Genomic DNA, 26,653 nt, shown 5'->3' with positions numbered 1-26,653 from the left:
AATTTTATTATTTAGATGACGTGGATGGTATCTAAAAAATATAATGTTGAGTATTTAAAAAAACGTGGAACAATTAAAACCGACTGTGTATTCAATGTTGAGTATTTGACAATCGGGTGTGGAAGTACTGGTGGCCTCTCCAACCCAATTGAAAACTCAAAAGTCAAAATTATAGAGATGGAAGTACCACCCCAACGCCCAGTCTTCGCCACCTAATCACTCTTCTACTCTCTCTCTCTCTCTCTCTCTCACAACAACAACAACCGCGCGCGCGCGCGCGCCCACACAACTAACAAAAAAATCCCACACTGCACACGTATCAGAGCATCACATATATCTATCTCAACTGTCTGGTAGACCTTCCAGTCAAAACCCGCATCTCCCACTCTCTCATCTCCTGCCTCCGATATTGCACAAACATTTCAACTATTCTCTCTCTCTCTCGAACTTTTATATTTATTTACAAGGTGTGGCATTTTCTGGGCTATTGACATATCCTCCTCAAAGTCATCTAACTTTTTTTCTTCTCGATCTCTTTTCTTTACCTGCAGGTCTCTGCCATTTACCTTCTCTTCTTTCCTAAAGGTCCTTGTCCACTCGTCTTTTTGTTTGGATTACAGTGGCTAGAGTTTTAGCTTGACTGAACACTTCTCCTAATTTAATTCTGTCTATTTACTGTATCCGAAACCCAAAAGTGGTTTTCTTTCTAGCTTCCAGCTCTTTTTCTTTTCCCCAAAAATATGTTTTCTTTTGTTTCCTTTCCTGAGGCTGATATTTCATAAAAAGGAGCTCAAGCTGTCTGCTGGGTTAGAACTCAGCTGCAACGTCCATGGCTGCACCGCCGAGTAGCCGGCTTCAAACTATGTTGCAGGCGGCGGTGCAATCTGTTCAATGGACATACAGCCTCTTTTGGCAAATCTGTCCACAGCAAGGGTAATTTCACCTGAAATTCTCGTAACATTCTTCTACTCGGATAATCGAATTACTGCTCAGGCTGCTCAATTTGCGTACCTGAGAGCATTCTAACATTCATTTCCTAATGTTTACATTTATCCTTGTGTACAGGATCTTAGTATGGGCGGACGGGTACTACAATGGAGCAATTAAGACTCGGAAGACGGTGCAACCCATGGAGGTTAGTTCCGAGGAGGCATCCCTTCAGAGAAGCCAGCAGCTTAGAGAGCTCTACGATTCTTTATCCGCCGGAGAGACAAACCAGCCGGCACGGCGGCCTTGTGCAGCCTTGTCTCCGGAGGACTTGACCGAGTCGGAGTGGTTCTATTTAATGTGCGTCTCTTTCTCTTTTCCGCCTGGGGTGGGGTAAGTACTTTCTGCACTACTTCTGCTAGATTAGCTTTTTCTTTCCTTTGCCTGCAGCCAAATGATTAGAAGCAGATTGATTTTCCCTCCAAATCTTTTGCTTGTTAACCATTTAATTTACAACCACAGAGTTAAATTAATTTCTTGAAGTGAATCTCAGTGCGCATGATGATCGATCAATATGCATACAAAAATAGAGAACGAATCATGAGTGAATGATTTCTTTTTGCTTTAAACACACTGTCACATAGGCAACAAAATTGTTATATTTCTCTTGGACTTTCGCCCGTCTCTCACATCAGATGTTAGTGAAAGAATTACGAGAATTTCCATTCCTAGATAAGCATGCAGGACTCTATCACAGACAAGTACTTAGCATCCCATTCATTTTTTCCTACAAAGGAGCGAAGTGAGTAGATGAGTACAGACTCAGACTGTACTCTCTCTCTCTCTCTCTCTCTCTCTCTCTCGTGTCATGTGTACGAGATCGTGAGGGGCGGTTGTGTGAGTAAATGCTACATGGCTAGAAAATATGTCTGAGTACGTTTCACTGTTTCAGAAAGAGTAATTGAGGCAGTTACATGGAAATGGTAGAGGACAAGTCCAGATTAATGTGAAAGGAAAAAAAGAGACAACTGTTGTTTGTGGGATTACTTTATTTTCTGAAAGATGAGTTGTTGAAACTTGAAATTGCCCTCAGATCAATAAGTGCGTTGGGTGGTGGTCAGATCAGCCATTAATTGTGTCATATATGTTTCTTAATTTCCTGATCTTCATGTCTGTTATAAGTTCATGATCAAGCAAGGTCATTTGAGCCAAACATAGATTTGTCTTTTAAACAATTTTAGTAATATAGAAAACTACTTCAAAGACTTCGGGGGCCAGAAGCTGTCACGAAAAGTCATCGGGAGTGTCAAATAATAAATGAATTAGTGGTTGGACAATATCGCATGCCTCCCTGAAGAATTTGCTACTTTGGAAAAGCAAAGCAACCTTTTATATCACAAAAGCACGAAGCTTTTGTAGTAAGATCTCGATCTCTCTCTCTCTCTCTCTCTCTCCCACCATAGAATATACAGATACATACCCTTTTGGCACCATTCATAGTCTGAAAGGGACGGATCGATCGAACATGGATCAGAAATTAAACATCATGTGTTTTTCGACCCTTCAACCCTCATCCACAGATAAGAAAACACAAATCCGCATCCACAAATATCTTATTTTGATCAAGGGTGGTCATTAGTGTTGGCAAATGCAAACTCATATTGGATCATTCACGTTCATGTCATAAATCATGAGTCAACGATAACTCGATCCAAATAACTAAGGACTTTGTATATTAAGTTGAGTTCTTTATAAATATTAATGAGTTAAGATGATAGAGTGAGCTTTGTGGGTCTCATCTAAGATGAGTAAAAGATATGTTTGGTTGTTAAGATGAGTTTAAATGTATTTATAGGAAGTTGAAAAAGATTATAGATCCCACTTGTAAAGAGATATTGAGTTGAAAAAGATTATAAGTCAAACGTGTAAAGAGGTCTTGAGTTTAGTGATATTTAATGATATGTGTGTTGTATGTTTAGATGTTGGACTAAGCTTAAATTTGACTTCAATTCAAATGACTTGAGATGAGTCCATATTCCAAACAAGGCCTAAATGTATTACTCAAGTTTGTGTTGAGTTATTCAAGCTTGTGTTGGCCAGCCTTATTTTATCGCTTTCCATTGGGATTAGGAATAGGTAGCAAGTCAAATCCGACTCACCCACCCAAATCCCAAGCCCGCTGGAAAGCAAGCTAACAAACATGGTCTTCTAGCGAGTTAAGAGCGGGTACGTTTGGATATTAAAATGAGTTGAATTGAGTTGTGAATAGTAATATTTTGTGAGTTAAATTGAGATGAGTAACTTTTAGGTTGAAATGTATAAAGTAAGTTCAAATGAGTTTAATGTTTTATGAAAAATTGAAAAAAGTAATGGGTTTCATTAATAATTGATTTGAGATAAATTGAGTATAAGTGGGTAGATAGCAAGTGGGATACCCACCCGGCCGATAATAACTTGTTCATGCGCTTACATCAATATAAATTAAAAAGGAAAAATACTACAATGAAGTCTTACACCACCTACATCCATTTAACCAACACGTGGTTTGTCATTTTTACCTTTTTATTTAAACAAACGCATATTTAAGCATTAAGATAAAAATGCAAAAATGAAATGTCACATTTTAACTAGGTAGAAATATGTGATGTAAGGATTCCGTGTAGAATTTTTCATTAAAAAAAAAAAAAAAAACCCTATTCTTTATTCAAACACATACATGCACTTGAACTTTTCTAATTCTCCTTACTTTTTCTTTATCTCCCTTTTCTTTGGTTCTTCACGCTTCCTCTTCTTCCTACTTCTCTTCTTCTTAATTTATCTTTTTCTTCTTCAAGTCTCTCGAGATCGATCTTGAGATCCAGGGACCAAGCTATCTTCTAAGGTACAGTCTCGCTTGCATTTTCTTTATTAATTAGGCAAATTTTGGTTTGATTTGGTCTGGTTGAGCGGGGTCACCTTACGGTTGGGCTAGGCAATCCTCTTGCATATTCAATAGGGATGGGCGGGATAGGGATGGCAACGAGGATGGAGAATTTTTATATTTTCTATTGAATCTACTTAATTCAATCATTTTCTCATTTGCTTCATCAATTATGCACAAATTATAATTAGGAATATTTATTAATTTGAAAGGTTTCAATTTTCAAGAATTCAAATAGATTTGGATACTCAAAATAACCTAGCTATTTTACAAATGTGAAAAATTATATAATTTCTGCAAAAAAAAAAAAAGCAAAAAACAAAAAACAAAATGTAAAAGGAGAGCTCTTGAATTCCTCGTGTTAGAAGGCGGTACAAACCAGCATGGGCTTGGACTATTGAGTTTTACTATGTACAAATAAGTTTGTGTACCAATCTGCGTACTAATTTTGTTGCCTTCATATTCTAAATTCAAATTAGCATTATTTTCAATAAAATCTATTTTCTGACCAATTATATTCAATGGGTGCTCGTATTAGTGTGCAGAACTGCTTACAATTAGATTTTTTCTAGACTATTACTTGTTTGTTTTAGGCTCCATTCGAATACTAGGAGAAGGTTTGGATATAAAAATTCACTCATCTCACCTTATCTTATTTAATAATTATAATTTTTCTAAATTTTATATAAAATATAATAAATAATTCAATTTTTTTTAATCTCAAAACAAAAATAATATTAAAAAATAATATTTTATTCATCTCAACTGTACTTAATATCTAAACCTCCTCTAAAAGTATCTCAGATGATTTATGAATAGTAGTAAATAGTTTGTGAATAGTAGTAAAGTAGTTTGATAATTATATATTTGAGAATAGTGTGTTCCCAAACAGACCCTTAATTTTAAGGGTTTAGGATTTTGAAGATCTCCATTATAGGATTTTTTTTTTTTTTTTTTTCAATATAAATGTCAATGGTTCTCTAGGATTTGAGGGGGTTACACTTTTTATTACTCGTGAGTTTCAAAAAACTCACTTTCATAATAGATGCAAGAGTATTTTTAGCAACTTCACTGATAAAATAGTCAAAAAAAAAAAAAAAATCATTCATTGATCATTAAGATCACTTTTTGAGGATTGACTATTAGTAATAGACGAAACCAAATGTACGTAGAATGTGAAAATGATATATCAAATAAATGATCGAGTCAGGTAGATCAATCACGAATTATAAAAAGTCAATATGAAAATTAAATATATGATTATATTAACTCATGAGTCAATTCATATTCGTATCTGAATTAAACACGTTAACACATTTTAAAGCCAACACAAAATAGATGTACGTTGTAATATGATAATTTGTAGTATTGGTCTGCATGATGAGTAATGAGGATATATAGACGTTGCTTTCTCCACATCCTCGATCGATCATGTGCATTCTAATTTGGTGATCTGATTTCTCCCATCAAAGTGGTTTTTATGAATTACGATGCAATATTGCATGAACATTTCCTCTCAAAATATATATACATATATATATAATAATGCTACTATATATGCCCCTCCATTTTGTCTCCTTATTTTGAGCGTTCATGCATTTAATTTTTTTTCTTTTACTTACTGATTAAGGAATTGACTATTAGTGTATTAGTATTTTTTTATATTTTTTAAAAATGTTTAGAAATGTTAAAAAAAAGTATGAATAAAAAATTTAAAAAATGAATTTTGCTTAGGGGCATGCATGCCCAGCTGTCACTGCTGGACGGCATCATAGCAACACTCATACATATATATAGATGTATATGTATATGTATATGTCTATGCACGTCTATATTAAATTGTTAATATATAGCATTAATTACGTTATATAAATATTGAATTAGTTGGGATGGAATTGATTAATGTAGGTTACCAGGAAAGGCATATGCAAGGCGGCAGCATGTATGGCTCACCGGTGCAAATGATGTTGACAGCAAAACTTTTACTAGAGCCATTCTAGCCAAGGTCAATGATCTATTATTTTTATCTTAATTTCTAGTTTTCCTAATTTCTTACTTTTCTTTATTCTAAAGATTTCATGCATATGGACTCGTCTCGATTGCATGCAGTACTTGGTCATGAAGTTTCTGATCATCTTCATGAACTACGAGCTCACTTTTAAATTAATAGTGCTTGCAATTAATTAATTTATGTTTAATTTATTTGAGTTGCATTCTTTTTAGGAATCGTTTTGACACTTTAAATATTTTAAATATTTATAAATAGTAGTGAAATTGTTTGAATTAAAACATTTTATAGGATTTTGAGAAATGAGAGAAAACAAAATTGAATAAAAATACTATAAAGTTAAAAAATTATTTGAATATTATTTTTGTTTTGAAATTTTTTTGAAAAAAATATTATTTTATTATTTTTTTTTAAGTTTGAAAAAAATTTAATAATTAAAAAATAATTAGATAAAAAATTTAAATTTTGAAATTAAAAAATGTTTTATGTATTAAAAAAATAAAATATCTAGAGAATATCTTATTAACACTTCAATTATCAACAGAGTGCTCGTGTTCAGACTATAGTCTGCATTCCCATAATGGGCGGCGTAGTGGAATTTGGCACCATCGATAAGGTATCTAAGTACTGAACAAATTACAACTATCCAGTACGTATTATACGTACGTAGTACTAGTAGTACTGAAGTTGTCTTTGCAAATTAAATGTATATGTATGATTGAAGGTGCAAGAAGACCTTGGGTTTATCCAACATGTCAAGAGCTTCTTCACTGAACACCCCCACCAACCTCTCCCCCCAAAGCCAGCTCTATCCGAGCACTCCACTTCCAATCCCGCTTCTTCCGACCATCCCCACTTCCACTACTCTCCTCTTTCTATCCCTCCCATCTACCCGGCCATCTCAGACCAACCTCCGGTCAACGCCAACCTACAAGAATTAGGACATCCCGAAAATCAGGATTTGGAAGATCAAGAGGAGGAGGAGGACGACGACGACGACGACGAGGATGACGACGGTGAATCCGACTCAGAAGCCGAAACGGGACGTAACAACCGACCCATTATATCGGCCTCCAACGTCTTTCGAGGGATAGCTGCAACCACCACCTCAGCAGACACAACAGCCGAACCGAGCGAGCTCGTGCAGCTCGAGATGTCTGAGGACATCCGCCTCGGTTCCCCCGAGGATGGGTCCAATAACTTGGACTCGGATTTTCACATGCTTGCCGTGAGCCAATCGGTCAATCCTACGAACCGCAACAAGTTGCGCCAAGCCGACTCGTATCGAGCCGATTCAAGTACTCGAAGATGGCAGTTGGGCAGTGGAATTATCCAAACCCCACATTCAGGTACGTCATAATAAATTAAGGTCGTACATATGTAGTTAGAATATTTTGGTTTCCAGCTATATATGGTTCGGCCATCTGCAAGCAATTACTGCACGTACAGCACAATGGCCCCAGGTCTGACCATATTTATGTTGACATGAGAGTACATTCACGCCATACATATGGGAAATTGGTTTGTGTTTTAATCTTCTGATCCTGACCAAAATTTAATTAGTTCTAGGTCTATCAAGTGTGGGTCCAAACCCATGCAATACGTACGTTGCTTTTGAGTTCACGTGTGGAGGAGAAAGTATTATAATGGCAAAAAAAAAAAAAACCATTTTCTAGCTAATATATGGATATATGTATTATTTTCTGTAAACCCATAAATATATATATATAAGAAATTGACACATTAATTAATTCTATCATCTGAATCTCGAGTCTCTAATTAACTTATGCATTCATGCAATATTCCCAATGTAACAAGCAAATCATGTACCCAATTAATAGTCTTACAATCAAATTTCTGTTAAAAGAAACCAACCATTATTAGTAGTTAACCTATGATCCCCAGAAATATAGCTTTCAAAAGCATGCATGCAATATTTAGCTAATTTTGTTATTGCTTGTTCATGATCTCATTAATCATGTCAATAAATGCATGCAGGAGCCCCTGCAATATTGGACGACTTGGCACAAGTTGACACCCACTATTCCCAGACAGTCTCCACAATCCTCCAAATGCAGCCCATCTTTTGGGCCGCCAACGAGTCTTCCTCCATCGGCTACATAATTCCCTGCTCCACCCATTCAGCATTTGCCAAGTGGACGAACAGCGCGCGCACCGACCACAAGTTTCACACCCCGCCGGAGGGCACCTCCCAATGGCTTCTCAAGTACATTCTCTTTAGCATTCCTGTCCTCCACAGCAAGTATCATGAAGAAAATTCTCCTAAACTTCGAGACGGCTCCGATGCCACCACTCGTTTCAAAAAGGGAACCTCTCAAGATGAGCTCAGTGCCAACCACGTCCTCGCCGAGCGCCGCCGTCGAGAAAAGCTTAACGAGAGGTTCATTATACTCAGGTCACTCGTGCCTTTCGTGACCAAAATGGACAAGGCCTCCATATTAGGGGACACGATCGAGTACCTGAAACAACTACGTGAGAAAATTCAAGATTTGGAGGCACGTAACCGGCAAATGGAGGTCGATCATCAACGGTCGAGATTAGGAGACCTTCATAGGTCTAATAGCTTAGGAGACCTACCGAAATCTAGTACTTTGAAGGAGCAACGGGGTGGAGGAGCAATGTCGATGGATCGAGCCGGGATGGAAACGGACCGGATTCGAGTTGGTCAATCCGGGCAGGATAAGAGGAAGTTGAGGATTGTGGAGGGGAGCAGTGGTGGTGTAAAATCCAAGACGGTAGTGGAGTTGCCGCCGCCGCCGCCATCTCCGACATCAATGGAGACCAGCATAGAGGTGTCAATCATAGAAAGTGACGCGTTGTTGGAGCTCCAATGCCCGTACAAGGAAGGGTTGTTGCTTGACATCATGCAACTGCTCCGAGAGCTCCGGATTGAGACCACGACGGTTCAGTCTTCATTAACCAATGGATTCTTTGTAGCTGAATTGAGAGCCAAGGTAATAATATCATGCTCACTACGTACTCATGTCTAAATATGTGACAAAGATTTCAACAATTTTCTAATCAAATACTATCTCATGCAATTCATGCAAAAATATAGACACAACACTCTCACATTATTTATAATTAATAGTTGAGTCGTCCATGCACATCGTCTACGTGCGAGCACAATATTTAATATAATGAATATATGCTGTATCTCTTTTCGAATTGTAGAAAATCTTTACATCAAAACAAGTTTTTATACTTTTACCGATTGAAGTAACTAAATTTCGTTAAAACATTATTAGTTTTAGGGTGATAATTAATTCGTTTTGTTTTTCTTATACGTACGTGCTGCTGAACAGGTGATCAAGGAGAATGTAAATGGGAGGAAAGCAAGCATTGTGGAGGTGAAGAGGGCAATAAATCAAATCATCCCCCACACAGACTCTTGAGATCATCATTATAATTGCATATTAATAAAATATATCATGAGTTGTGGGGATTAATCCATGAAATTACTATATACTGACTTAGCCATCGATAAAAGTAGCAGTGTAATTAGTTAAATTATTAATTCTAGTATCTTTCGTACGTTGAGATTTAAGATCAAGAAGATTAATTCCCAAGTGTAATATATTATTTAAAGCTAGATTAACCTGCTTTCATAACACTCTGTCGGATCATACTAAAGTTAACATTATTTGACTACTGCTAATCATGGAGATGGCCATAACTAAAAATATTTGAAATTGTTACGCGCCTCTGTGCATGATCACAACAACATCATCCTTTTGGATTAATTAGAATTTACTACAACCTTTTTTTTTTTCTTTTTTTTAACTTGAAACATGCAGTTTTCTGTAATTCAAAAAGAAAAGGACTTGAAATGTATATATCAACATAAAGTATTGCAAGATCTATTTGTCGTGTCCATCTCGACTTATTCGGGACTTTCGACATATCTCATCCGATCCCATCCTAATGCTGTCATGCAACATGAAAAGCTTAATGAGAGGCTTCATTATGCTATAGTTGTGGCCTTCATAAAAAAGTATTAATTCCAATCCTAAACTAAAGCTTTTATATATAACCAGCAGGCTTATAATCTGATGATTCAGGCCACATTCTCCCCGACCTTTTTCCAAAGTTCATCAGCATTATGGTACGCTTATTATACCATTCATCATAACAAGTTCAGGTTGGTACATGCATTTCATGAATAAGATCGACTGTTGAAAGGGGTTAATCCAAAGTATTTTGCTCTAATTTCATACTGAAATTATATATATATATATATATATTTTTTATATTTCATTCTTTGATTCATGTGGCGAAGCCAAACTGTAAAAACGCAACATCACGAAATGGAACTTGAACATTAATAACCAATTTTCAACAAAATGGTCAAATTTGTGCAAGTAGCTAGCGCCACATTAAGTATCACAAAAAAAACAGGAATCTGCACCTGCACAAGAAATCTTCTCCTAAAAAAATTTCAAATTAAAAAAAACAAAAAACAAAAAAAACAAAAAAAAAAAAAAGAAAAAAAAAGAAGAAGAAGAAGAAGAAGAAGATCATTTATGCGAATCCATGCAGAACATTCTAACATCTTTACGAATTCCAGGACCAGGCAAAATTCAAGGCTTTAACAAGCACGGTATGTTCTGCTTTAACAGAAAGCTACTTCTCACATAATCTTTCCCACAACCTAGCCAACTAAATGCAGTCTAAGCATGGAACAAGGAAAGAATGAACCAGGAACAGACCATCAGACACATAATTAGCTAACAGGCAGATAAATCCTCAATACAGCATCTCATTGAAGTTGCCATCGCTCATCTTCTCCACATCCTCTTGGGACAAAAGCGTTTTACTACTGCTGCCACCGGCCTTGTCATATGGTTGAGCCATCTTCCTAAGGAACTGTACCCACATATAAAAGAACATTTATAAATTGCATCAGCATATTGTATATGATAAACGTCGCAACCTACCTATCATACTGAAATGACTCGTACAAGATACGAATTTTGAATTTTTTGTCATCCCTTCTCAAAAAGAATTGTCATCTTGCTTTGATACCAAACCACTCAAAATATTTTCTGATGCATAAATTTAAAACTTTATAGCTCTACAATTTTCAATTGGTGACTTTGTTTTCCACTCAAAAGTTCCCCAAAAACTCGACTAGTGAACCAGAAAGATCTGTGGATCTGTCTTCACCTCAGATCCTTGAATCTTTATATGTTGCTACTTGTCCCAACAAATGGGTCCCGACATGGGTCTTGACAATTTTTTTTTTTTTTACTTGGTGATTAAGGAAGTGTTTTTAAATGATGTTGTGAATTTTTTTTTTTTTTTTAAATGTGTAAGGGTATAAAAAAAATGAATAAAAAAAAAAGGCCAAATGATCTTATCGGGACCCATCCACAGGCTACACCTTCAGTGGGATTAGCACGACTCTTATATGTTTGGTCACCAAAGCCAGCTAGCAAAGTGGCAGGTAGACAATACCAACCGAGATTAGGTTACTGTTCCTATCGAACTCCCAAGCTCAATCAAGCCCTTGTCCTTCCCCCCCAAAAAAAAAAAGAGAGAGCAAAGGTAGGACTGAAATAGTGTTACTTGCAAAATCAAAATCTAGGTTCACGTTTCCACAAAAACTCCTTAGGTTCATAAATTTCGCAATTTAACCCTGATTTTGATGAAATTTGTAATTAGATTCTTTCATCCATATTGCGTTAAATAAAGTGAATTAGTGGTATCAATGCCATGTGTCACCAAAGCCATCTGGCACCCAAAGAGACTATGCCACGTGCCCAGCATTTAACACATCAACTCTAAAACATTAAAAATACTGCCACATCATCTTAAAAAACAATAAAAATAGTTAAAAACTAAGGGCAAATAAAAATACAGAAACACACCCCTCCCAGCCTGGGTAGGGAGGGAGGGTGGAGACCCCCTGCCCTTGAGCCACTCTGCTTGAGTGGCTAAACAGCCACTAGGGGTGGCTCACAAACCACCCTTCATGGGGTGGCCCATTGAGGTTACCACCTCACTAGGACCACCCCTAGACCACCCAGTGAAGGTTGCTAACAAATCACCTCCCAAGGGGCTAGCCTGCAAGCCACCTCGCATTCAGGGTGGTTTGGGAGCCACCTTTCACGGGGTGGCTAACCAGCCACTCTTGCAGAGTGGTTCAGCCACCCGTGATAGTGGCTCTCTAACCACTCACAGGAATGGCTCAAGACAAGGGGAACACACCCTCCGCTACCCCTTCCCATGTGAGGAGGGGTGGTTTAATTTTTTTAATATTCAAGTTATTTAGTATCTTTTAAGTTCTGTTGGTGGTCCACAACAGATGGTTTTCAAAGTTAATTCTATTGGTATGGAGGAGGCCGAGTGGATGGAAAGTGTTTGAAGAAAATGAGATCCTTGCGGTGTTGAAAGCTTTGGATGTGTTCTCTTTGGATTTCTTTCAAACTTGTCCTTGAAAATCCCCACTCAAGTAGAATGTGAAAATGGTCCGAGCAGAGTCCAGCAAATTGCTTCTGGGATACTCCACAAAGTGTAGTTCCCACTTAAAAGAGAGGAGAAATATATCCCATCTGGACCAAGGATGGGTAGATAGCTGGACACAAGTGCCTAATTCTAGTGGCAAAACAATTTAAGTTGTGCTAAAAAGTACATAAAAAAACTCCATAGCTGGACACAAGCAAGCGTCACGGGAAGAAAGCTGCCACCTTGTGCAGTTCATCACCAAAAGCTTTCCAACCATTTAGAGCTTTTCATTCTGGGATAGCAATAAAACCCTTTCGACCACCTTTTCCTAACCTATATGCAACAAATACCAGACCATGGTTATTATAACAGCATTGGTGATCAGTTCAAGCTTCATCTCATCAGCTAGCCCAAGATTTGTACTCCGGTTTCCTCAGATTGGTTGAAAAACTAGAACTTTGATGGTGTTCAACTGTACCCTGCTGGGTAAATGGCTATGATGCTTTGCCACAGAAGGGGAGGCTTTATGGTGTTGGTGGTGGAAGTCAAGTATGGCAATATGTGGGAGGAGGGGTGCTCGTAATGAAGTAAGCAAGTCTCATGGGCTTGGAGGGATGAAAAACATAAGGGGCAGGGGATCTTCTCTAGCTTTATCAATATGTCAGTAGAACAATAAATAATGGTGATAAGATGAAGTATGCCGGTAAGCTAAAAGAAGGTGATATAGATCCATTCCTTACAACATCCTCATGGGGCCAGAGAGAATTTTGTTTTTTTGACGAGTAATGGAAAATTTTATTGAAGAACACAAAAGCTTAGCCAAGTACATGTTTTAACATGACATTTGGTTCAACAATCAACCCTTGAAAGTAGTTTTTCCGGAGTTGTTCAAAATTTCTCGCGGTAAGGACGAAGGACAACCAGTTTATTCAACCAACACAGTGGAACATCAGTTTTATTCGACCAGCACAAGATTAAGAAGTGGGTTTTTTTCATTCTTCAAACTCTTGTACTCTATTAGGATGGGAGCTGGTAATAAGGATAAGATCTCATGGATTGCTTCCAAAAGTGGAAGTTTGAGGTCAGAACTTTTTGTCATGCATTGTGTCCAACAGGTGCCCGTTTACCTTCGAAAGGCATTTGGCCCAACAAAGCTCCATCGCAGGTGCGTTCTTTGTGTAGACAAATGCAACAGGGAAGATTCTATTTTTTAGGAGAATCTTGGAGATCAATTGCTGCCACATGTACAAGAAGAGTAGGGAAACAATTGATCATCTTTTACTGTACTGCTCAGTGGATGATACCAAATGGGTAGTAAAGTTGTTAGCTTGTTGGAGAAGTCAAGATGTAGGTCAATGCAGGATGGATGTTTGGCGGATGGTTCCTTTGTGTGATGTGGGGGGTGTGGAAGGAACGCAATGCTCTGAACTTGAAGATTGTGAGAAGACAATGGGTGTGTTTAATGTTTTGATTTAAACGTGTTTATCGATAAAAAAAATTTGTGAGAAGACAATGGACAAGCTTAGATCCATAGAGCTTGGAACTTGAAAATTGACTCGTCAAAAAAATTATTTTTCAGGTTGATATAGCAAAACTTTTTGTTTTAACGTTTTAGAGCTAACATGACGCACTCTGATAGAGTGCCACATGGATTCGAGGACTCGTGGCAATGCAGCCATTAATTTAATTAACAGAGTATGGATGTAATTATTGCATTGAAATATTCATCTAACCCAAGGATTCAATTGTGAAAATTATAGACCCAGTAAATTTTTAGCAACATGAAATCCAAAAAGTTTATTTTGCAATTAACCCTTAAAATAATGCAATTTCAATTTAACGAATAAACTAAAATAGTTAAGATCATATTTTCGAACCGCCAATTGGAAAAGGGAACAAAACATGACTCTGAGACTCTGACTAAGCCTCCATAGTTTGATAGATTTGTCAAATTGTAAAATGTCACAACCTAGTACAAACATGTGAGAGCAACAAGGACCTACCTCCCGAGCTATATGCAGAGCCATATCCGTGCTCAAATTCAGGTGTGAATCACGTAAATGCGACAGTATCCAACCAGGCAATTTAGAACGCTTGTCATGACGGCTATACCTGCACAAAATATAGGACAACCATCCACCAAAAAAATCTCATGATAAGTATATTTGAGCCAAGTTAATTAGTGGTTAGTTTCTGGGAACTGCAGCCATAAATAAATGGAGCCAAAAAATAGGAAGCCGTCATCAAAGATATCTGCTCAGTGCTCAATAAAGGTTTACCAATAGCAGTGCAAAAGCCCCAGGTAAAATCACCTGGCTCCTTCTACTTGTATTCATTTTGGAAGACATTATTTTCAGTTTTCTTGTGCCTTTTTTTTTGGATAGGTAGTTTTCTTGTGCATTTTTTAACAGTAGAAGAAGAGAGTATCATGGTAAAGTACAGATACAAATACGTAAGTCACGAAATCTCCAATCAGCACAGACGAAGCCATGATTTTCATTTAGGGGGATGGATATAATTCTCTATAAAACATTAACTTACAAGTTATTTACCTATTAAAAGTACCATATAACCCAAATTACTTATAAAAATAAATCTTAAAAAAACTAAATAATTTTGATATGTTTCAACCTAAGTTTTCAAGATAAGAAACGAAGTACCACAATCAATGATTTTAAATTGTCAATATGCTTCAACCTAGGTCTGCCAGACTCCAAAAAAGAACTAACCAAAAACAGTTAAAAAAGGGTTAGAAGTTATAAATTGAAATATTTTATTCTCGTATCTGTTTCTGCTTTTTTGCTTTTTTTTAATTAAATGAGAAACCGTTCTTTGTATTTTTATTCATTATATATATTCAATAAATTAGTAATGATCCACCAATTCTGCTCAGGGAATTTTTGAAGGTTTTATTGAATCATCATGGTTGTAGTTTTAAGTAAGAAACGAAGAACCTGACTTGTAAAAACTCAAAAGACAAAAAATATAAAAAATAAAATCTCGAATGCTAATTCAAAAAAGTTAAAAAGGTAAAATTCAATACACAGGTGCATAGAAAGAATAATCTCTAGGCATTTTACAAATTTAACAAGTACATAAATATATTTTTTTTATTGGCACCGGGTGTCGGGAACAGCGTCCCAACTAATCCCGAAGGTGCACAGGCCCTCGACAAGGAGTTTCCCGCAAGTGCACCTCGGGTAATTCAAGGGGAAAATCCTCCAATCCTATGGCCCCTAGAGATTGTTTACACTCAAGTGGATTTGAACCTTAGACCTGAGGAGAGCATACCCCCAAACCCAAGGCCTTTACCACTTGAGCCAACCCCTAGGGGTTACAAGTACATAAATATATGGATTTTAGCAAATTGACATTATTTTTTTTTTTAAATAAACTGATTATGCTCATATAAAACTTGAAATGGTTTTAACTTTTCACCCCTTACTTTTTCTTTCAATATCAGAAAGTGTAAAATACAGAGAAATATGCAAACCTTTTCCTATTTTTAACTTGTACCAATAAAAACTCGAGGCTTAAATGTTAGGCACAACAAGGCATGAGTGGTATAAGCCATCGCAATGTTAGTTTCATAACGAGAAAATGATAGAATAAAGGAGAACAAAAAATAATAGATGTAAAGGAGAGGAAGAGAGAAGAGAGTGAGGGGCCTAAAGTTAAAAAACAATGAATAAACTTTCACAGGAAGTAATTTGAAAAGATGTTTGTGGTTGTTGAAAAGTCAAACATATATTAAGCATTAACTATATCTTCCGACCCATTAGTCTTGTAAATGGGATATACAAGATTCTTTCCAAGGTAATTGCGAATCGCCTTAGTGAGGTAGTGGGAAAGATAATCTTAAAGCCTCAAAATGCTTTCGTAAAGAATAGACAGATTTTAGATGCGGTCCTTATTGCAAATGAATGTCTGGACAGTAGACTGAAAGCTGACAATGCAAGGATTAATGCAAGTTAGACATGGAGAAGGTGTATGACCATGTTAATGGGACTTTCTACTCGACCTTCTTGGGAGGTGTGGTTTTGGAGAGAAATGGTGATCATGGATCCATTGGTGTATATCTACGGTGAAATTCTCAGTTCTGATAAATGGAAGCCCAATAGGTTTTTTTAACAGCACACGAGGTCTAAGACAAGGCGATCCATTGTCCCCATTACACTTTGTTATTGTAAGGGAGGCTTTGAGCAGAATGATCTCAGCCCTGGTCACTAATGGGCGTGTGAATGGTTACTCGATTGGATCCCCGGGTGGGGGACTTATTAATATTTCGCATTTATTGTTTGCAGATGACACTCTTATCTTCTGTGAGGCAGACCATAATCAGGTTCGAGTTTTGAAGGCCCTTCTACTTTGTTTTGAAGCAGTTTCTGGGTTGAAAGTGAACCTGGACAAATCAGAAATGGTGCCTATTGGAGGTGTTCAGCATATAAGACAGTTGGCTAATACTCTTGGGGTGTAAGATTGTCTTACTCCCAATGACATATCTTGGTCTTCTGTTTGGGGCTGCCTCAAGAGCGGCTTCATTATAGGATACAGTGATTGAGAAAGTAGAGCGTCGATTAGCAGGCTGGAAGAGAATGTACCTGTCAAAAGGTGGTAGGATTACCCTGATAAAGAGTACGTTATCTAACCTACCGACCTATTTTTTGTCCTTGTTCCCTATTCCAGCAAGTGGCGCTTCGTATTGAGAAACTACAACGGGATTTCTTGTGGAGTGAAATAGGCGAGGAGTTTAAATTTCACTTAGTCAGGTGGGAGAAGGTATGCAATCCTCTCTCTAATGGTGGTTGAGCATTAGAAATTTGAGAATTTTTAATTCGGCTCTATTTGGAAAATGGTTGTAAAGATACCATAAAGAACCAGAAGCTCAATGGAGTTGGTGATTGAGAGTAAATATGGTGGTCTATGGTGGGGGGGGGGGGGGGGGGGGGGGGGGTACCAATGAAGTGAGAGGGGCACATGGAGTGGGGTTGTGGAAACATATAAGAAAAGGATGGGGGGGGTCTTCACTCGCCACACAAGATTTTGTCTAGGAGATAGGGCCAGGATCAAATTCTGGTTTGATATTTGGTGCGGTAATTGTGCTCTAAATGATCTATTTCCTGCTCTCTTCAGGGTTGCAAGTGCCAAGGATGTCTCAATGGCGAAAGTCATGGTGATAGTAGGGGAACAAATCCAATGGAACATCAATTTTAGCCGGGCAGCACGTGATTGGGAAATGGACAGTTTTGCAACTTTTTTCAGCTTCTTGAATTCACTCAAACCAAGTAACCAGCTTGCTGATTTATTGTGGTGGATACCTACAGGTAAAGGTCTATTCTCGATTTACTCGTTTTATAAGTCTCTGTCACAAGAGCTTCCAACTCAGTTCCCCTAGAAATGGTTATGGAGACATAAGGCGCCTCTCGAAGCAGCGTTTTTTGTGTGGACCGCTTCCTTGGGTAAGATCCTCACAACGGATAATTTGAGGAGACAGAGTGATCATCGCAGATTGGTGTTGCATGTGTAGGAACGAGAATGAATCAGTGGACCATCTTCTACTACATTGTGAGATAGCTTGAGGGATATGGAACGAGGTATTTAGTAGACTAGACTTGGGTTGGGTTATGCACAAGACAGTAGTGGCGATGCTGGCTAGTTGGACAGATCTAAGAGGTAATCAACAGATCAAGGTTGTATGGAAGATGCTTCCTATTTGCATCATATGGTATGTGTGGCAGGAGCGCAATGAACGGACATTCGAGGACAAAGAGATCGATGGAGGAACTTAAAGCTTTCTTCTTTAGAACTCTTTGTACTTGGGCCATTGCCGTTAATTTAAATGGCCAAGATTTCCATGATTTCCTTGTATCTATTGCTCCTATGTAGTTAGGGCATTCTTTGTACTGAACATGGCTTTGCCTATTCTTTTATTAATATACTTTTACTTATTAAAAAAAAAAAAACTATATCTTCTTTTATACTGGATCAAGCATTTTTAACCATATATTTGCCCCTGCCAATAAGTGAACTGAGGGCTTCTCGGACCTTCCCTCAGGCAACAAGTTATGTACATGCCAATCCCCCAGGGATTATTTTTTGGACTTGCATATCTATCCAGTAGCATCTCTCCAACTTTTTGTTCATTATTGAAGTGCTTAGTGGACATATTTTACAGCACCATGAACTGAACTCAACTTTGTTTCATGTCGTTATTTAATAGAAGAAGCAGCTCATCAAACATAGATATGATTGTAGACAAATATCTACAGTTCCAAAAATAAACAAAATCAGCATAACAATGTTTTGAAATATCCATATGAAAGTTTATCAGACCTCAAAGAATATTACTTCTGGAGTAGAAAAGCACAAAGCTTCATCGATCTATACAGGAACTTGAAAAGAAAATATGTGATAAAGAGGAAGTATGAGGATATACACCTTTTGTCAGCAAAGATCATCATCCCATAATCAGCCTTTGAGCGGATCACTCGGCCCACACATTGAGCAGCTTGTCTCTGTTGCAGTAAAATTCAATTAATAAAAATATTAATATCTCCCACAAAACAGAGAAATCCTGAAATCATACAGCCATGATATAGATGCTTCTTTGAGACAAGGGCCAAATCCAATGGAAGCATACCAAAGCATCGAAAGTCAGAAAATCTCCTTCCTTTATCTGAAAGGTATCCCGTAGATATTCCAACCGGGCAAGCAAAATCCTGCAAAAACCATGCTTTCATCTATCACATCATAAACAATGCAACTTCATAAACTTTATTCGAACACATATAGATCTCCCAAAAACCAAAAGTATATAGAGCTGAAAACCTACTTAGTTCCCAAAATCTCTTTCTCAGAAAAGAAAGCATAGTAACATGTCATCATAAAACTCACTTGCTCAATGTGTATTGGAAAGGGACACCAAACATGATGACAAGTCTACCATAATGGCGATCAAAGTCTATACCTTCAGCAACTTTTCCCCTGCAAAGTACAGTATTTTCAATTTAATTGAACCTTGATCGACCATAAATCTCCTCTTATTATAAGCAATCATTTTAAGAGCCAGCAAATGACATGATGATACATAGAAAGATACAGTGATATACGGAGACAGGAAGTCTGATCCTCAAAATTTAGAACGAGTGACCTAGGAATGCAGAAATTTAACAAAATTACAACCTGCTTCCGGCAAAATTTAATCTGTCACCACGAGTCACTAAAATTTCCATAACATGGCAGGGTGTTCTTGACACTTATAGCATTAGTGTGAAGAGAAAAAAATCTGCACAAGTAGTTGATAGCCCAAGACTTTACCATGCATCAGACGATGGTCCCATATCCTACTACTGAGCTTACTCCATTGCATTCTAGAAAAATTTGACTGCAAAAAGCATTCAAAAATATATTTTTTCTTTCCTGTCCAAAACCTTTAACTCGAAACAATTCTTGGCACTCACAAGAATCGAAATGCAACACCCAAACCCAAGAAACTAAATATCTCTACCTTTACTGCGTGGAGAAGGGCAACTAGGTTTCAGAAGTTGAGAACTAACAGTCAAAACTTTCAGAATCATAGATTTTGACATTTAGGTTGTCTTTGTTTCAACCTAAAATGCTTTCAAAGCTTATCCAAATAAGTGGGTGAGTTTGGAACAAACATTTTCTACAATAATCACTAATTTCCCTGTCATTTGAAATCCCAGAATGGCAAGCACAGAAAATCATAACCCACCATCAGAACTGGAAAAAAAAATACCCCAAAATCAGAAATCATTACATTTAACAGCCAAAGACTCCTAAAAAGTGCCATGATCTCACCCACCACCATTCTTGAAACAATCCAAAACTGGAAACGGCTGGATCCCTCAGCCAATAACCTCCTAAAAACACCATGCCACTGATCCAATCCACAAATTCACACAAATCCAAATCAAATTCCCAAAATTTAGACACTTCTGCCCTTCATCAATAATGATGACTTGAGTGAAAATTTTACTTTCAGATCGTAGGAAGTTGGGTTCACTGTTATTATTGGGGTTTCAAGCAGCTTTTCTTAGATTATAGATAAGGCTGCAAATTGGGAGTCAACAAGGACAAGAGGGAGAGTGCAACTTCCTGAATGGCATGCACTGAAAATCATTACCCACCATCAGAACTGGAAAAATAAATAAAAAAACAAATCAGAAATCATCACATTCACAGCCAAAGGCTACTAAAAAGTACCATGATCTCACCCACCACCAAACCTGAACGGTCCAAAACTCGAAACATCTGGATCCTCAGCCAAAAAATCCTAAAAACACCATGCCACAAATCCAATTCGCAAAACCATATGAATCCAAGTCAAATCACCAAATTTGAACACTTCGGCCCTTCATCAATAATGGTGATGAGTGAGAGAATTAATTTTGGATCATAGGAAGTTTTGTTCTAGGTTATAATGGGGCTTTTAAGCAGCTTTTTTAGATTATAGCTAGGGCTGCAAGTTGGGAGTGAATGAGGAAGAGAGCAAGAGCGCGAGGATTGATCGATAGGGAGTGAGGAAGAGAAAAGCAACAGGGTGTTTTTTTAGGGGTTTCGGAACATCAAGAGTTGCAAAACGGTTTTCTCCTGTTAAATTGACCCGAAATACATTTTCCATTGACTTCCATTTTTGGTGTATGGTGCAACATAGCACAGAATATTTTATCCCCTAAAGTTCATTTTTTGGTTGCACCAAATATTGAAAAATACAGTGTTTTCTGAGAGCATTTTACACTAAATAAATACAGATTTGAAGGATACCTTTATCCCCAAAAAGATTTTAAGGTATCAAAAAGTGAGACTAATACGATACCTAGCAACAGAGAAAAAGATAGCACCCCTCCCACAATCACAAGCCTTGCGATAGTTGTCAAGAGCCAATGTAGTTTCTACAACATCCTGAGTCTCGATGAAGACAAGCTTATGCTGCATTATATCCTATGACAATAGCATCAAGAACCTTTAATCAAAATCAAGAAGGCAGTGGGATCAAATTCAAGGAAACAGAGTTGAAACAAAGAGAACATGGATGGTTCAAATACCTTCAAAAGTCCATTTTCATTCCAACTATTCACTATTCCATCCATATATGAGTAACTTACGAAAAAACATACAATCCCATCTGGAACAATAGATGCCATCTCCACCAAGAGCCTTCCATAGTTTCTCACAACACCCTTATCACTTCTCATGTCAAATTTGGTACTGACCGGAAGTTGGTCACTGAAACAACCAAATTACATAGATATTTAGTGATGAACTGAAACATATAATAAAGTTAATCAAATTTATAGCAAACTATTTACAAAACAAAGATGAAAGCCTACAACCATTATACACCCACTAAAATCCTAACAGACTTAAGTAAAACTTATACCTTCCACGAGTGAGAACCATCGGACATATGCAATCTCTTGTTAAGGACATTTTAAAACTCCGACTGACAACTGGATGGAAATTAAGAAGGCGGGGGTAGAGATCAATTGGACTCAGAGTTCCAGATGTAATGACAACTGACTGAAATCGATCAAATACGGGCTTTATGGCAAGAGAAGCATCGTGGCAACTAAGCTGAAATTCCAAATACAAAGAGAAAACACAACAAGTAAATAAAATCTTGATTGCATCCACTTCCAAAGATATAAAATTTAAACCTAGTAACACCATTCAGACATGCAGGGCAGGAAGAATCAATGGAAGAGCTCTTACTTAGTAAGTTGTATGCCCAAACATATAGAAATTAAATTATCAGAACACTCCACTCATTATTATCATTACAAACGATGCTGGCAAAGTTTCTTTTTTAATAAGTGGGGTGGGCACAACCAACCTGTAGCACAGGGTCAGGAATATGCGGCATTCTCTCATCGAAAGGTTCGATTATAATTGAAAAACCACGAGTGTATGTCCCAACAAGCGTTGCAAAGTCACATATTGTTTGTATATGCAAGAACTCATCTGTGTCAGTGATTTCAAGTGTCAACATCAGCGAATGTAGTCGATCATAACAAAATTTCAGTGTTTTCTGATCAATTCCAGCATGGGTATTAAGAGAGGAAACAAAAGCAACAGGACCCTCCTTCTCGACATTCTCAGTTTCCAGCCGCCCCTCCAAATACTGGACCAATCTGCGTAAGACATGCACAAAGTGCTCTGCTCTGCGAATATTTCCAGGCACGGCCTCCTTCAAAATATCATCAGGTAAGGCCGGATTAGAGAGCCAGGTGTCCGTGACTGCATAGAGAGAAAGTGTAGCTCATGACAACTAAGGAATTTGTCAAACAGAAATCTTGGGTCTTAAGAATGAAATATTAATTTCAGTGCACTCCACATACGTGCCAGGTTTCCTCTCTGTGCCAAACCCTCAACAAGACGATTGTATTCTGCCCGCAGTCTACCAGCATCTGTGGCCTTGAACCTTCCTACCACATTGAACAATATAATAAAGAGCTATATCAAATTTTAGTTCAAGGTTCAAAGAGAAACTTCAAAATAAAAACCATAACTGTGAATAATTGAGCCACAAGTTCTTAAGAAACACACCAGACTAAGACTCAAAATGAGACATACAGATTAGAAATAGAAAATCCACGGCAAAAAGGTCAAACCACTTTATATAATAGAGGCCCCATATTCTGGCAACATTTACAAGAAAAATCTTTCACTTCTGTGAAACAAACAACTATGAACCTAATATGTTGTATGAAACAGGAAGAAATTGAAATTTTGAGAATAACACATACTTCTCAATCTCCTGACGCATTTTGTTAAGATTCCTTCTGGCCCCTTCAAGTGTCTGCCTTCTCACACTAACGCTAAGAGCCTCAATACACACATTATCAATGTTATGCGCCTCATCAAACACCACAACAGATTCCCTCTGCATTTCCTTAGATATAATCCCAGCCACCTTGGGATCCAGCAAATACTGGTAACTATAAACCACCACATTTGCAAACTGCACCATATGCCGTGCCAAAAAGTACGGACACCACCCTTTCTTCTTTCCGTACGCCCTCAAATCCTGCAAGCATAGCAACAAAATTGAATTCAAGAATTGAACAACTTCCTAGAGATTTTGGAATTCCGGAACTAGTAGATATATTATCGAATTTTTATGCATGACTTGGATGTAAGAAATGATCTTGGCCATTTTGATAGTTGAAATTAGAGGTGATAAGCCAGCATTATTCATAGCAATCATTTGAAACTAAAGATGATAAGTCGACACAATCTTATTAATATAATTATCAAAACCAACAGCCACAATCAGATTCGTCCTTCCAACCAAAGTGGGGAGAAATTTGCATATTTTTTACAACATTTTCACTATGCAGCCAACAAGGATATGGCAGGAAAGAAATGTGTCTTCATTAATATTTAGAAATCTTGATTCACACAGCTGAATTCATAAGCCAAGCTGCAAATAAGTTCCAGCTACTGGAAAATGATGACTAACAATTGGGACGCAGCTACTGCAGCTCTCTATCACATTGCTGTCAATAGGGCCTTTCCAGCTCTCTTTCTCTACGCAGCTACTGCAAATAACTTCCAGCTACTGAGCCAAGCTAAGTTCATGCTTCAAAGCTCTCTATGGGGCTTTTCCAGCTCTCAATCGCATTGCTGTCAATAGGGATGCTTCTGTGTCGGATCTGATGGTATTTTCCCATGGTTCGCACCAGTGGGATGTTCAATTTAATAGGGATATTCATGATTGGGAAATGGATAATGTTTCAGAATTTTTCAGTTTGATATAGTCCACGGGAGGTCTAATGGCACATGGGGATATGATGCATGGAGGCCTAACGGGAGCAAGTGGTTTACAGTGAGATAGTATTATAAGTTGTTATCATCACATGGTAATGTTCCTTTCCCGTGAAAGAGTATTTGGAGGTCTCGTGTGCCTCCCAAAGTAGCTTTTTCCGTATGGACCACCTCTCTTGGGAAGATTTTTACCACGGATAATTTGAGGAAGCAGGATCTTATTTTTATGGATTGGTGTTATTTGTGCAAGAAGAATGGAGAATCAGTGGATCACTTATTACTGCATTGTGAAGTGACAAGAGTATTGTGGGATGAGATATTTAGAAGAGTTGGTGTGGCTTGGGTTATGCCTTTGAGGGTAGTGGATTTAATAGCTTGTTAGAAGGAGATCTTCAAGGCTGTCCCCAAGTGGCGGCAATTTGGAAGATGATTCTTTTGTGCATTATGTGATGTATTTGGATTAAAATGAATGCTCGGTGTTTTGAAGATAGGGAGCGTACAATGAAGGAACTTCAGAACTATTTTGTACACACATTATTGCTATGGTTTTCAGCCATTGTGCTTAACGGAACTAGTGTTCATGATTTTCTGTTCTTAATTTCTGGTTCCTAAAATGTATTTAGGTATTCTTTTGTATACTTCTTGAATACACGGGCTTCGCCTACTTCATTCCTATTAATAAAATTTTCATGTTACTTATAAAAAAAAACAATTATCTATCACAAACGCAGAATACTCGGAAATAACTCATAAAAATCAACGAACAAAGAAACACTCAAACCTTAATTCGCTTCTACCTGCAAGGTATAAACTCCGGGCGGCAAAACCGCACTGGACCCTGCCCGCTCGTACTCCTCGAAGAACTCGCACGTCGGCAGATTCGGGTTCGCCGCCGCCGCGGCTCTGACCCAACTGGCCGTCAACCTCCGGCAGCCGGCGTCCACAGAATCCCGATTCTCGGCCGCAAGAACCCGTGGATTAACGCAGAGATTCTTGCGAGAGGAGAGGCCAACAGCAAGGATCTTAGAGCGGTCGCCGAGATGGGTGGTCTGGTAGTTGTGGAGGAGCTTGAGCTCGGCGAGGGTTTTCTCCATCTCATGGACAGTGCGGGTGCAGTAGATGAGCTTGACGGGGTTATGGGGCTTGGAGAGGACGTAGCTGGTGATGAGGGAGAGGAGGGCTATGGTCTTGCCGGTGCCGGTGGGCATTTCGAGAAGGCAGTGACCCTTGGCATCGAGGGCTCGCTTGAGTTCGAGCATGTAGGCATATTGCTCTGGGTATATGTGGTCGTAGGGGAAGTATACTGTTACGTCCTCTATTTGGAACTTCATCGAAGGCTTTCTTTCGCTTCGGAATCTTTAGGGGTTTTGGGGTTTGGAGAGAGAGGAAGAGGGCCAGTCAGTGGCTCTCAAATTTGAATGTAGCAGAGCTGTTTCCTTCTCTGCTTCTTGACTTCTATTATAATACTTGTGTTTTATGCCTTTTTGATCTCTTTATCAATGTTTTGAATAGCGTGCCGGACATTTTACCGGTCAAGACACTAAAACGAAATATTTCGATATCGATATCATTTTAGAATAACATTTTAGAATAGTCGATATATAAATAAATTATATATATAAATATATATGAATTATATTCTAAAATAATAGTCTATATGTAAATAAATTATATATAAATACATATATATATAAATTATAAATAGTCTAATCTGAATTGCGGGTTAAAAAATAAACTTCCAATTTTAAAAAATGAAAAAAAAATACAGGCCGAAATATAGATCAGTACAAGTCGAAATTGAGGCCAGTACGACTGGTACCAGCCGGTATTTGGGCCGATACGAAACAAGTATAGTACCTGTACCGATCGGACGGCTGATACGAAAAATATCGACCGTACCGGCTAGTACGATATGAAATCTAAAATACTGCTCTTTCTTGATCGAGAAGTGATATATTTTTTTTTATCGATAGTGAGAGGAAAGTGATACATAAACAAAAATATTATACAAAATAAATGATTTCGTAGAACGATGAATTTTATAATAAAAATAATTTTATAATTTGACGTATTATATTAAATTATATTAATTTTTAAATTTATTTTTAAATAATTTTTTTATAACTAAAATATTTTTCTTTAAATTATTTATCGCTTTGCCCCAAATAGATGAAGGAGAAAAATATTTTAATCACAAAAAATTAAACGAAAGTAATTTAAATATTGTATTACCGCACATCATCTTCTCCATCCCATAATTTTATCTAGAAATTTTAATAAATAAATTTTAATTTTTTTCTAATATTTTTATAAGATTTATTCCCACAATTATATTTATAATAACTCAAATAATATATTTAATATTAGAAACATGAATTTCTCTGATCTCTTTAAATATTAAAAATACTCCCATTATTAATATAAAAATAATAAATATAAGGTTGTTGGACTTTATAAAAGCTCATATGAATTACATTATTTAATAGGCAATTATAATTTTATATTTTGAACAATTTATGCAATAAATTAATCGAGCCAAA

General features: G+C 37.4%; 2 protein-coding genes across 2 annotated transcripts; one reads left to right on the top strand and one right to left on the bottom strand.

The window, feature by feature from the left end:
• The first annotated feature begins 490 nt into the window (after nucleotides 1-490).
• LOC121259422 (transcription factor BHLH42-like) lies at nucleotides 491-9,468 on the top strand. Its single transcript, XM_041161015.1, has 7 exons — nucleotides 491-933; nucleotides 1,066-1,320; nucleotides 5,756-5,852; nucleotides 6,400-6,471; nucleotides 6,580-7,204; nucleotides 7,854-8,830; nucleotides 9,182-9,468. Exons 1-7 carry the CDS (start codon nucleotides 830-832, stop codon nucleotides 9,269-9,271), a joined length of 2,220 nt encoding a protein of 739 aa, XP_041016949.1. The 5' UTR covers nucleotides 491-829; the 3' UTR covers nucleotides 9,272-9,468.
• Nucleotides 9,469-10,386: 918 nt separating this feature from the next.
• Nucleotides 10,387-25,558, bottom strand: LOC121259421 (general transcription and DNA repair factor IIH helicase subunit XPD). Its single transcript, XM_041161014.1, has 12 exons — nucleotides 24,911-25,558; nucleotides 23,093-23,373; nucleotides 22,685-22,767; nucleotides 22,180-22,583; nucleotides 21,727-21,920; nucleotides 21,392-21,572; nucleotides 21,163-21,287; nucleotides 19,218-19,307; nucleotides 18,964-19,042; nucleotides 18,762-18,838; nucleotides 14,327-14,435; nucleotides 10,387-10,742 (listed from the first exon to the last, which is right to left on the bottom strand). The coding sequence occupies exons 1-12, from the start codon at nucleotides 25,442-25,444 to the stop codon at nucleotides 10,623-10,625; spliced, it is 2,277 nt and encodes a 758-aa protein (XP_041016948.1). The 5' UTR covers nucleotides 25,445-25,558; the 3' UTR covers nucleotides 10,387-10,622.
• Between the last annotated feature and the right edge of the window lie 1,095 nt (nucleotides 25,559-26,653).

This window comes from Juglans microcarpa x Juglans regia, chromosome 4D, assembly GCF_004785595.1.
Source record: "Juglans microcarpa x Juglans regia isolate MS1-56 chromosome 4D, Jm3101_v1.0, whole genome shotgun sequence".
Lineage (NCBI taxonomy): Eukaryota > Viridiplantae > Streptophyta > Magnoliopsida > Fagales > Juglandaceae > Juglans > Juglans microcarpa x Juglans regia.
This window is presented reverse-complemented; position numbering and strand designations above follow the sequence as displayed.

Coding starts and splice junctions, on each gene's coding strand:
- LOC121259422 (XM_041161015.1), top strand. CDS start 830: ATGGCTGCACCGCCGAGTAGCCGGCTTCAAACTATGTTGCAGGCGGCG. Junction 1,321..5,755: donor TCTTTTCCGCCTGGGGTGGG/GTAAGTACTTTC, acceptor TGATTAATGTAG/GTTACCAGGAAAGGCATATG. Junction 7,205..7,853: donor TATCCAAACCCCACATTCAG/GTACGTCATAAT, acceptor AAATGCATGCAG/GAGCCCCTGCAATATTGGAC.
- LOC121259421 (XM_041161014.1), bottom strand. CDS start 25,444: ATGAAGTTCCAAATAGAGGACGTAACAGTATACTTCCCCTACGACCAC. Junction 23,374..24,910: donor CCGGAGTTTATACCTTGCAG/GTAGAAGCGAAT, acceptor CTATGCTTGCAG/GATTTGAGGGCGTACGGAAA. Junction 22,584..22,684: donor ACAGAGAGGAAACCTGGCAC/GTATGTGGAGTG, acceptor CTCTCTATGCAG/TCACGGACACCTGGCTCTCT.